We start from the raw sequence: 12,656 nt of genomic DNA, 5'->3' as shown, positions 1-12,656 counted from the left end.
CAGTTTGCAGAACAGAGGTCTAAAATTCTACCAGCCTTTATGCTCAGAAGTGTTTTCTAATTTCATTTTTGTAAGACCTTTGGACCACGCTCCCCTTCCCAAGACTCCCCAAGTAGCAGTAATAGCTTCTCTCTATCTACCCTTTCTGCTCCCTTAATATCTTAATAACTTTAATCAGGTCACCAGTAACTTTCTAAATTCCAGGGAAAACAAACCTTGCTTTGTGTCATTTATTCTCGTAATTTAACCCTCCAGGTATCATTCTGGCAAACCTATGCTGCATCTCCCTCCAAGAACAGTGTCACCTTCCTCAGGTGTGGTGCCCAGAGCTGTTCGCAGTACTCCAGGTAAGGTCTAATCAGGGCTTTGTAACTTCTGCTCCCTTGTATTTTATTCCTCTAGATATAAAAACCAGTCTTCCATTAGTCTTCTTGATGTGTACCTATTCATGGCATTTTAATAATCTATGTACCTGGACCGCCAGGTCTCTTTGAACATCCGCTTTTCACCATTTAAAAAGAACACTTCTTTCCTTTTAGGTCCAAAGTGTACAACCTCAATTTGTCTCACAGTTTTGTTATGCTTCCATCTACGCTGCTTTGTGTCATCAGCAAATTTGGATACGTGGCTTTCTATTCCATCACTTCAATCATTAATAAATATGGTGAATAGTTGAGGCCACAAGGCAGGTCTTTGTGGACACGCCCTGCCAGTTAGAGTACCTGCCCTACTCTGTCTCCTGCCACTCAGCCAATTTTCTAAATAGGTCAATAATAATTGCCTTTAGTTCCATGGGTTTTAACATCAGCTAACAGTCTCTTTTGAGGGACGTTATGAAATGCCTTCTGGAAGCCCATATAAATAACAAGCACATGCTGTCAATTGCTTTGGTTGCCTCTTCAAAAAATTCAATCAGATTCGTGAGGTTTGTTGCCAAAAACTGAATGCAATACTTTGACAAGGCCCTATAAAACGGAAGCATTATTCCTCACCTTTGTATTCCAGCCCCCTTGAAATAAATTCCAATATTCCATTAGCTGATGCAATGCTATCTTAAAATTCAGATCACCTAATTGGGCTGGAGGTGAGCTCACAACCCGAATAGTGATGTCTAGCGCTACCAGGAGGCAGGAACTGACTCCTGAGTACAATCCTCAAAGGCAAGCGGCAGCCAAGACTGGATTCGCTATTGCCTTGCAGAATAGAGGAGATAGGAGATCAACAGGGCAGCAGCCTCACGATGCCAAAGCAGCCAACAAAACAATAGTTGACCTACCCTGACAGACTCACCTTTTATGCCAAAATAATTATTCCAGCATTAACATGAATTGATGGCTCCTGCATTGTACCTGACAGCTGTGTACTAGTGTGCACTAGACTGTTCAGGTTTGCTGATCTGCAATTTCAAAATTGCCTTCTGGTTCTCCCAGCCCTTTAACGAGCTCCATAAGAAGCTTAACAGCAATTATCTGGAAGTGAGCATGTTCCTGGATCCCCCCTCTCCGAAGGTGTCATTGGCTACCATACATTCAGACCTTTCATCAAAGTCATTGACATGGATTGTAAATAGTTGACTCCCCAGCATTGATCCCTGTGGCACTTCACTAGTTACAGCTTGCCTACCCGAAAACGGTCCATTATTCCCTACTCTGTTTTCTGAGAGCTAACCCATCCTTTATCCATGCTATTATGTTACACTTATACAATGTGCTCTTATCTTATGTAGTGACCTTTCATGTGGCACTTTATCAAATGCCTTTTGGAAATCAATTACACTACATCTACAGGTTCCCCTTTATCGATCTTGTTTGTTACTTCCTCAAAAAACACTGATAAATTAGTTAAACACAGTCACCTGCAAAATTTGAAATTTACCTTGTACTCCAAGTTCAAGTTATTACATATTTCAAAAATACGTCCTAGAACTGAAACTTGGGAAATTCCACTGTATGCCTCCCTCCAGTCTGAAAAACAATTATTAAGCACAACTCTGTTTTCTATCCCTTAGGCAATTTCATATCCATACTGCTACTGTCCCAAAGTCTTCAGTTTGATTAACATGGCTGATGTGTGGTGCTTTATCAGACACCTTTTTAAAGTACATATACACACCAACTGCACTGCCCTCAACCAGCCCGTCTGGTGCCTCATCAAAAACCTTAACCCTGATTTACCCTTAATAAATCTGTGCTGGCCCTCATTCAGTGGTCCCTGTACAAGGGATGGAATGAAAATATTTTAAGGTTAAGATATGATAATCCCATGCAATACTTTTCATGGCTGTCAATTTTTTGAAGTTATTAGTTTGTTCTGGTGAAGCACTTCCAGGTTATGTATGGGTTCATGGGTCCAGATGTAATTTATGGAAATAATCTCAGTTAGATATACATCTACATGTTTTTTTTTAGATGAGGTAGCTCAGATCAAGACATTGGTAAATATATTACAAGTGCACAGCTACGCTGCCAATTTTACCCTGCTGTTTAGCAATTTCCACTTCTTGACAATATAAAAATGGCAGTGTAACTCTGGACTCAACTCACAACCTGACTCCAGAACTTAATGGTTTGAGTCATCTGAAGGAAGCTAGAAAGCTGCTTGACCCCCCCTTGGACTTGATTCTGCATGGAATAAAGCTGCTGTTTACTGTCAAGCAGGTTTAAGTAGTAGTCAGCAAGCTCTTCCATACACATTGCAAAGCTGCAGGATTTTTTTTTAAGAGTTTGAGTTAGGCTCTCCCACCTTTGCCCTCAAAACACTCAAATTTACTGGTCAGATCTGAAGCTTTGTAATTTGTAATTAATGTACCTACATATAGTGCCCCTCCTTCCAGTCTTGTAAGAGGGTAAATCACATTCTGTGTCCATCAGTCCCAGCCCAGCAGTCCACTGCAGCCATTTTTTCACCAGTAAATGAGAAATGGACTTATTGCTGTGGTACAGATCCATGCAGAAATGCAAAGTTCCAGGCTCAATCCCTGATCTGAGTCAAGGTGCCACTGAAGAGCTATAACGTGCCTCAGAGTTACCTAGAAAGTTGTAGAGTCACTCAGTGGCTCTTGGCCACAGTCCAGTGATCCCAGCTGCACAGACACAAATCCATATTGAGTTGGAGAGGAAGGAGACATCAGGGTTAATTCCAGGATTTTGAGCAAGGGGAGATATGTCAAAATATTTGGGCATTTCTTTTCCTTCTCCAAATGATTGCACTTACACTGTAAAATCTTAGGTGAGGACAAGATAGGGCTCAATCTTGCTGCTTCCCATTGTTGAACATTTTGAAAAAACAGACTAACGTCTCATATTTGAGGAGTACAAGGTTTTGGATATGGGCTATAACCTCCGGAACCTGTGTTCAAATCCTCTGAGGCAATTATGGATGAAAATCCCCTTCTGCTTGCTACCTATTTGGACTTCTTGGTGAAATGAGTTTAGGCAGTCTTAAGTTCATAGTCAGCTGCAGCTCAGCAAGCTGGTGTGAGAAAAGCGAACATATCAAATTGGTTTACTAGCAGTGATCTTTTGGGATTGGCCCTGAGACTTACTGATGAAGCACAATCAGGGTGTGTTTTATTTTTGACATGTGAACACTTGGTATTGACACTTAGTTAAGCCTGCAACTTAGTTTCCTAGCATCAATGTCTCTCACTTTGAAGAACACAAAAGTCAGCAACAAAATAGCGCTGGAGTGAGAATGGTGGAGTGAAAATGGTGGAGGGGGCGGGGTGGTGGGGTGCATTCAGCACTAATTGGAAATGTTAACCAATACATCAGCACCATCAGCATTTAATAGTGAAAATAAAAAACAAGCAATCCGTAACACCCTGTTCCAAAAAGGGTATAAAGATAAGCACAGCAGCTACACGCCTGATAGTTTAACCTTGGTGGTCAGGAAATTTCTAGAAAATAACTCGGGACAAAATTAATTGGAACTTGGGCATATGTGGATTAATTAAGGAAAGCCAGCATGGATTTGTTGAAGGCAAATTGTGTTAAAATGGAGGTGAAGAGACATTTTTTCTCTCAGGATTGTGAGTCTTTGGAACTCGCTGCCCCAGGGAGTGGTGGAGACAGGGTCATTGAATATTTTAAGGCAGAGGTATATAGCTTCTTGACTAACAAGGGGGGGGTCAAATGTTATTGTGGGTAGATGGAAGAGATGGAGTCCGGACCATGATCAGATCAACCTTCATACTGAATGTCGGAGCAGGCTCGAGGGGCCTAATGGCCTACTCCTGCTCTTAATTCCTAAGTTTGTGTTTCACTAACTTGGAGTTTTTTGAAGAGCATTATGAAGGTAATGCTGTTGATGTGGCATACATGGACTTCCAAAATGCATGGTGCCGCATAACAGACTTGTGAGCAAAGTTATGGCTCATGGAATAAAAGGGACAGCAGCAACCTGGATATGAAATTGGCTGAGTGACAGGAAACAGTAGTGGTTAATGGATGTTTTTTGGACTGCAGGAAGCTTTGTTGCGGACATCCCCAGGGGTTGGTGTTGGGACCATTGCTCTTTTTGATATATATTAATGACCCAGACCTTGGTATACAGGGCACAATTTCAAAATTTTCAGATGACATGAAACTTGGAAGCATTGTGAACTATGAAGGTAATGTAGAACTTCAAAAGTACATAGACAGGTTGGTGGAATGGGCAGACAAGTGGCAGATGAAATTCACTGCAGAGAAGTGTGAAGTGATTGATTTTGTTAGGAAGAACACAGAGACAATATAAAATAAAGGGTACAATTCTAAAGAGGGTGCAGAAGCTGAGGGACCTGGGTGTATATGTGCATAATTCTTTGAAGGTGACAGGACTGGTTAAGAGGGCAGTTAATAAAACATACAGCATCCTTCGCCTTTATTAATATGGGTATAGAATACAAGAGCAAGGAGGTTATATTAAACTTGGATAAAAGACTAGTTCGGCCTTAACTGGAGTATTGCGTCTGGACTTTAGGAAAGATGTGAACGTACTAGAGAGAATGCAGAAGAGATTCACGAGAATGGTTCCAGAGACTTGGAACTTTAGCTACATATATACATTGGAGAAGTTGGACCAGTTTTGCTTGAAGAGAAGGTTGAGAGATTTGATAGAGGTATTCAAAATTAAGAGGGCTCTGGACAGGGTAGATAGGGGTAAAACATGTTCCCAGGATGCACAGATTTAAGGAAATTGGCAAAAAAAGCCTTGGAGACATGAGGAGAAATGTTTTTACGCAGCAAGTGGTGAAGATCTGGAATTCGCTGCCTCAGTGTGTGGTAGAAGCAGGTTCAGTCGAAGGATTTGGACGTGAACATTGGGCCGCTGGAAAGTGACGCTGGAGAAGTAGTAGCGGGGAACAAAAATGGCAGTGGAACTGAATAGGTACTTTGCGTCAGTCTTCACAGTGGAAGACATGAGTGACATCCCCAAAGTTCAAGAGAGTCGGGGGCAGAGGTGAGTATGGTGGCCATTACCAAGGAGAATGTGCTAGGAAAACTGAAAGGTCTGAAGGTGGATAAATCACCTGGACCAGATGGATTACAGCCCAGAGTTCTGAAGGAGATAACTGAAGAGATAGTGGAGGCGTTAGTGGTGATCTTTCAGGAATCACTCGAGTCAGGGAGGGTCCCAGAGGACTGGAAAATCACTAATATAACCCCACTGTTTAAGAAGGGAGTGAGGCAAAAGACAAGAAATTACAGGCCGATTAGCCTGACCTCGGTCGTTGGTAAGATTTTAGAGTCCATTATTAAGAATGATATTTCAGAATACTTGGAAGTGCATGGTAAAATAGGGAAAAGTCAGCATGATTTCGTCAAGGGGAGGTCATGCCTGACAAATCTGTTAGAATTCTTTGAGGAGGTAATGAGTAGGTTAGACAAAGGAGAGCCAATGGATGTTATCTACCTGGACTTCCAGAAGGCCTTTGACAAGGTGCCGCACAGGAGGCTGCTCAGTAAGATAAGAGCCCGTGATGTTAGAGGCAAGGTACTAGGATGGATAGAAGATTGACTGTCTGGCAGGAGGCAGAGAGTGGGGATAAGGGGGTTCTTCTCAGGATGGCGGCCGGTGACTAATGGAGTTCTGCAGGGGTCAGTGTAGGGACCACAACTTTTCACTTTATACTTTAATGATCTAGATGAAGGAACTGAGGGCATCCTGGCTAAGTTTGCAGATGGTACAAAGATAGGTGGAGGGACAGGTAGTACTGAGGAGGCGGGGAGGCTGCAGAAGGATTTGGACAGGTTAGGAGAATGGGCAAAGAAGTGGCAGATGGAATACAACGTGGGGAAGTGTGAGGTCATGCACTTTGGTAGGAAGAATAGAGGCATGGACTATTTTCTAAATGGGGAGAGAATTCAGAAATCTGGAATGCAATGGGTCTTGGGAGTCCTGGTCCAGGATTCTCTTAAGGTTAAGTTGCAGGTTGAGTTGGTAGTTAGGAAGGCAAATGCAATGTTGGCATTTATTCCGAGAGGACTAGAATATAAAAGCAGGGATGTGCTGCTGAGGCTTTATAAGGCTCTGGTCAGACCACATTTAGAATATTGAGAGCAATTTTGGGCCCTGTATCTCAGGAAGGATGTGCTGGCCCTGGAGAGGGTCCAGAGGAAGTTCACAAGAATGATCCCAGGAATGAAAGGCTTAACATATGAGGAACGTTTGAGGACTCTGGGTCTATACCCAATGGAATTTAGAAGGATGAGGGGGGATCTGATTGAAACTTACAGAATACTTAAAGGCCTGGATAGAGTGGATGTCGGGAAGATTTTTCCATTAGTAGGAGCTACTAGGACCCGAGGACACAGCCTCCGAGTAAATGGAAGACCTTTTAGAACAGAGATGAGAAGTAACTTCTTTAGCTAGAGAGTGGTTAATCTATGGAATTCATTACCACAGAAGGCTGTGGAGGCCAGGTCATTGAGTGTATTTAAGACCGAGATAGATAGTTTCTTGACTGGTAAGGGGATCAAAGGTTATGGGGAGAAGGTGGGAGAATGTGGTTGAGAAACTTATCAGCCATGATTGAATGGCAGAGCAGACTCGACGGGCCAAATGGCCTAATTTCTGCTCCTATGTCATGGTCTTATGGATTCAAGAGGGATTTGGATTATTACCTGAAAAGGAAATATGTGCAGTGTTACGGGGAGAAGACAGGTAACGTCAATAGGTGAATTGCTCATTCAGAGAGCTGGTGCAGACACAATTAGAATGGTCCCGCCCTGTGTTGTAACAATTCTGTGATCCTGTGAAATGTTAAAATAATTAACTACTGTTCAACTGAGTATCAGGATGACAAGATTTGACTTTGAACTCTCTCATATATCTTGGCTTGTTATCCTTCATAGAGTCCATGATTGACATACATTCAACTGGTTTCAAATTATTCAAACCTTAGACAAATGACATGCAATATTTCAGCTGCACCACTATTTACACATGGATTATGAAGTGCTAAGGCATTGGGAAGCTTGGATTAAAGCAAACAAACTGTAGTCAATTTACATGAGAGCCATTTATGCAGAGCAAAATGTAGTCACCTTGATTGAAGATAAGCACCTAACAGTAAGGTGTTCATAGTAAGCTTCTGAGCTATATGTGGTCTGTGAGCTTTGGCAATCTAGCCCAAAAAAGAAAGAATGAACTTGCCTTTCTAAGGTGCCTTTCATATTTTCGGGACGTTCCAAAATGCTTCATGATCAAGGGAGTGCCTTTCAAATTGTAATCGCTGTTAGGAAAATACAGCAGCCAATTTCCACTCTCCGCTTATACTTTGTATTCCACTTGTGACTCCTACTTAGGCCTGGGAGTTTGGGATCCTGTTCCAAATTAGTGAATAAATGTGACATATGAAATTCATAGTTTGTTAGTACTGAAATATATGCAAATTATGGGGCCATTCACATAATAAGTTAGAATTGGCTTTTAGGGCTTCATGCCATTTACCCAAATTCTCCATGAAGAAAAAAAATGTGGTCGTTACTGCAATCACAGTAAAAGGCAAAGGATGCTCTAAAATGGAATTGAAATCTAACCTACGGGCAGAATATGTTTCTGCATTCTCTGTTACAGAACAGATTGTTCAGTAATGTGAGGATAAATGGATTACGGAAACAAAACTGCAGCAATGATCCTTCTTGCGGCCTCAGTGATGGAGATGGAAAGGATAATATGGTACTGATAAACATAAGCTAGCTTACTCCAGCTGATTGACAAAACATTATAGTGTATTGCTGCCTAAAGATATCTGCATAGCCCTGTTCATCTCTGATTAAAATCATTATATCCCCAACATCAAATTTCTGACATGGTCTTATCAATTATTTTTGTATGCATGTAAATTATTGCATAAATTCACAGTACTGGAAAAGTAATACTCCCTGTTAATGGTATATCAAGTATGAATTATATTTAGGTTGTGGGTATTCATTGGAGATCCACCTATGCTTTTAGGAGCAGACTGAAAGTTAGTTGGAGATGCACAACATGCAATGTACATAAAGTTGGTAAGTGAGTAAAGACTATAAGCACTAGTATTCTGTCCTTCACTACCTGGCTATCCAAGTTTTAAGACTCCCTTTTCTAGTTTCCACTTCTTTCCTGAAGGTAACGAGACTCATATTAGAGTGTATACATCTGTATGGTGACAACTGCTCTACCTCATATGAACCAAACTGTTTGCAAGCTTGTCATATCTGGCCCCGAGCTGAACTTCTGTGCTGTCTCTAAGACCACCTATATGCACCGCTGTAACATTGCCCAACTCTGTCCTTGCCTCAGCTCACCTACTGCTGAACCCTCACCCATGCTCCTGGTACCTCTGGACTTGACTATTTCAATGCACTCCTGGTTGGCCTCTCACATTGTACCCTCCATAAAACTCGAGGCCATCCAAAAATATGCTGTCTTCTGTCCTAACTTGAACCAAGTATGACCGTTTGTCCGTCACCCTGTACTTGCTGGCCAACATTGGCTCCCAGTCTAGCAATGTCTTCATTTTAAAATTCACAATCAATGCACAGAAGAGGATGATTCAAATAAAAAAAACAGTTCCACACTTCCACCAATGCCAATCTTTGAGAAGCCTATGATTTGAACAGTTTCAGCACCGTAATACTATTGTTGGTAGAGGAAAGGAGGGACATTAGGAGAGGGAGAGGTCAGGAAAAACAAATGCAGAAAAAATACCAAATAAATCCATATATTATCTCTACCTGCCAAGTTGCGAAATAATTACAATGCAACAATTAACTTAATAATCTCATAAATATCCAATCTTTGACTTTTCTTTGGTCTGCTACACTTAACTGAAGTCATACAATGAACCTAACAAAAGTTATAATATGTTGATTATAAAGCCCTAAGATTTAAATGCATTTGACAAGACTTTATAGCTACCTTCACAAGTTGGCTAATTATTACTTATCAAACCAGCATCTGGTAAATGATCACCAGCTACTCTGACTAAGAGGATCTGTCATGGACAATAATAATTTAGTTGCTATGGATTAGATGCACTTTTACCAAATGAATGCTCATAAACATATTAAACATTGGCCATGAAAAGTAGGTCTTCATGACATTGGGTATAGTTGGCAGTAAAATCAGAATCATGAAACACTAAGGTTAATTGATGGTCTCTTTCAAGTCTGCAGAAGAGATTATTGTTGCACTGAGCTAGAATATGGTGTATAATGTTAATTGCACAACCAAGTACAGGAAGAAAGAAACTGAAGTAGCATAGACATTGGTCAACCAATGCCACAAATAATATTATTCAACAACAACAGTCAAGCAAGAATCTAGAAATTGAGTCTCCAATTTTTATTCAATCAATACCTCATTTAATAGGTTTACACATTAAATATTGAAATATATTAAAATAATCATTTCAAACACAATTAATCTAATGTAGATATAACTCTACAACAGTGGATTCTCCTGACCCTTGCCCTCAGGGAATATACAGTTGCCAATGTAAAAGTATCACGAAAAAAGAGCAGAAACCAAATTCTCCGTCCATGGCTCCATACTGTCCAAACATTTTTTGTACACTCCTGTTAAGACAGAATTTGACCTTACTGGTGATGACACAAACAGTTGTTTGAATGAAGTGGAAGGAACATGCCCAGTCCCCCACCACAATTCTGTATTACTTGTTTGGTACTCCCAGTACAGGTGTCCAGTAAACATGAACTGTGCCCTAAAAACCCTACCGATCAGAGGGTTCAAATTGACCCTTCCAAGGCCGGTCACAGATTGAAATTAGGGGCACTGCATAATAGCTACACACCCCAGAATCGTACATTTCTATTGCATCTTCTGCTGGCTACTGATATGCATTAACATCCAGCAGTTGCTCATGTCAAACCAGAAGTTCTACCTTGTTTTCCTGTCCCTTATCCACTGGCATTAAACCCTGTAAGAGAGTGGTCCTATGCCAGGCCTGGGACATGAAATCTTGGTGATCCTGCTTTTGTTTAGCACCAGCACAGGGCAGGAAAATAATTACTTTAATCTTTGAGTTGCAATGGTTTCTCATTCAAGAATCACCGCTTTTAACAATGCAGCCGTTCTTCAGTACTGCATTATAGCATCAGCCTTGCTTATTTGTTAAAATACCAGTGTAGTGCAAGCATGCTATCCACTGAGTCACACTAATAAACATATTCGAGAATAACCATAGTAAAGTTCTTTTTTTTAAGATATATCTTCATTAATACTGCCAAGGTGAATGGTTGAATATAATTACTTTGATTGAAATCAGCCTCATCTGGCTTTGTTGATCATATGGCCTACCTTCATCCTGTGAATATTTTACATGTTCAAATGATTCTTATAATTGAATACATCCTATTCTTATCAGGATTTTAAAAACATTACTACACAGTCTTACTCATCCACTATCTTACCAGATTATTATTTTTGAATAATCAGGAATATAGAAATATCTCCAGCCAACAGTTGTCACAAACAGAAATGAGGTAAGTATTTTTATTGATCTGCATGTATTTTGTTTGAAATGAAATGCAACAGTGTGGAGGGAAAGAATGAGTGTTTCTCTCCAGAAGCACATTACAAGGTTACAGAGGAGATAATTGTCAGTGTATAGTATGTTTTTTGTGCTCACTAAGCCATTGAAACATCACAACAAGTTTAACTCACCAATTTGCGCTGACACCATTTGCAGATCCCACACATGGCGACCATTGCAGCAAGACAAATTACCACAGCTGCCGAGACTAGAGCCACATCCAGGGCGAATGAATCTGCAGGAAAACAAGGAAAATGGACAAATTAGTGCAAAAGTCAGGAAATATGTCCTAAATCTATAGAACAGGTAAATACAAGAAATCAGTACATCACACACCACTGCTGACTGATACCCACTTAATTCAAGATTTCCTTTAAGATCTTTTCTTCCCCTGTGGACACAATTATACATTGTAACGTGCATCTTCATTCTCTGCACATTTGGCTCGTAGGTTAATTACTAATTTGATGACATTTTTAAATGAAAATATATTACACTATTAATTATTTTCTGCTGTTCTCTTAATTTGTATTTGCTTTGATAATATTTTCCAGCTTATGCAGCATTTAACAATGATAAATGTATTGTGCACTTGATCTTTCACACAGTGATTATAGGGTAAGGACGGCTGTAGCTTGTCAAGTACACAGGTCCACTTCCGGTATTATCATTCAGATTGAAACTCATTGCTGTCAAATGTAAAATGTAGCCCATTTTAGTATCAATATAAAATTGAGAAAGCACAAATGTTGCACATCTAAGATGAAAAACTTAGAAGTGCATAATAGGCGGATATGTGTCTGTTCAAGTTCATCTTAAAGCTATAATGGGAAGAAAGAGGAATTGGTATTCTGGAGGGTGATACAAAATGATCCAAGGGCCCTTTTTGTTCAGATTCTAATTATCAACTTGTTTTTTATTCTTTCATGGGATGTGAGCATTGCTGGCAAAGCCAGCATTTGTTGCCCATCCCTAATTTCCCTTGAATTGAGTGATTTCCTAGGTCATTTCAGAGGGCATTTAAGAGACAACCACATTGCTGTGGGTTTGGAATTACATGTAGGCCAGATCAGGTAAGGACGGCAGATTTCCCTCCCTGAAGGACATTAGTGAACCAGATGGGTTTTCACAACAATCGATGATTTCATCATCACCATTACTGGGACTGGCTTTTAATTCCAAATTTTTATTAATTTTAATTTCAGTTCCACTAGCTGACATAGTGGGATTTGAGCCCATATCCCCAGAGCATTAGCCTAGGCTTCTGGATTACTAGTCCAGTGACATTACTGCTACACCACTGTCACCCCAGTTTTGCACACACAATTGCACTTTCCCCAGTTTTGGGAAGTATGAGACTTTGACATTTTACATTTTTAATAACAAGGACTAAGTGTATTTTTAAAAAAATCTTGTTATTTTGCACAGCTTGATGTCATCAGAAGTTGATGCTGTTATTGATTATCTTTCTGATGCTAAAGTTAATCAGTTCATTAAAATATGAAAATTATTCTGTGTTTGTGCTGTGGTATATACAGTAAGTTTTGGATCAAGTTATCCTTGACAATTTTCGAAGTTCACTGTCTCAAAACATTTTGATGACAACTCTCTTTGCACTAGTGGCTTGGGGAAC

The 12,656-nt window shown here is 40.3% G+C and overlaps 1 protein-coding gene across 1 annotated transcript in view; it reads right to left on the bottom strand.

The window, feature by feature from the left end:
• The window catches only part of syt7a (synaptotagmin VIIa), a 715,758-nt gene that overhangs the window by 367,736 nt on the left and 335,366 nt on the right, over window positions 1-12,656 (bottom strand). The window contains exon 3 of the mRNA XM_041196517.1: window positions 11,155-11,258. Coding sequence (XP_041052451.1) covers window positions 11,155-11,258 — 104 coding nt within the window. The remainder of the gene's footprint in view (window positions 1-11,154; window positions 11,259-12,656) is intronic.

The sequence above is a fragment of the Carcharodon carcharias genome, chromosome 10 (assembly GCF_017639515.1).
Source record: "Carcharodon carcharias isolate sCarCar2 chromosome 10, sCarCar2.pri, whole genome shotgun sequence".
In the NCBI taxonomy this organism is placed as follows: domain Eukaryota; kingdom Metazoa; phylum Chordata; class Chondrichthyes; order Lamniformes; family Lamnidae; genus Carcharodon; species Carcharodon carcharias.
Note: the sequence above shows the minus strand (reverse complement) of the source record. Positions and strands in the feature narration are given on the sequence as shown.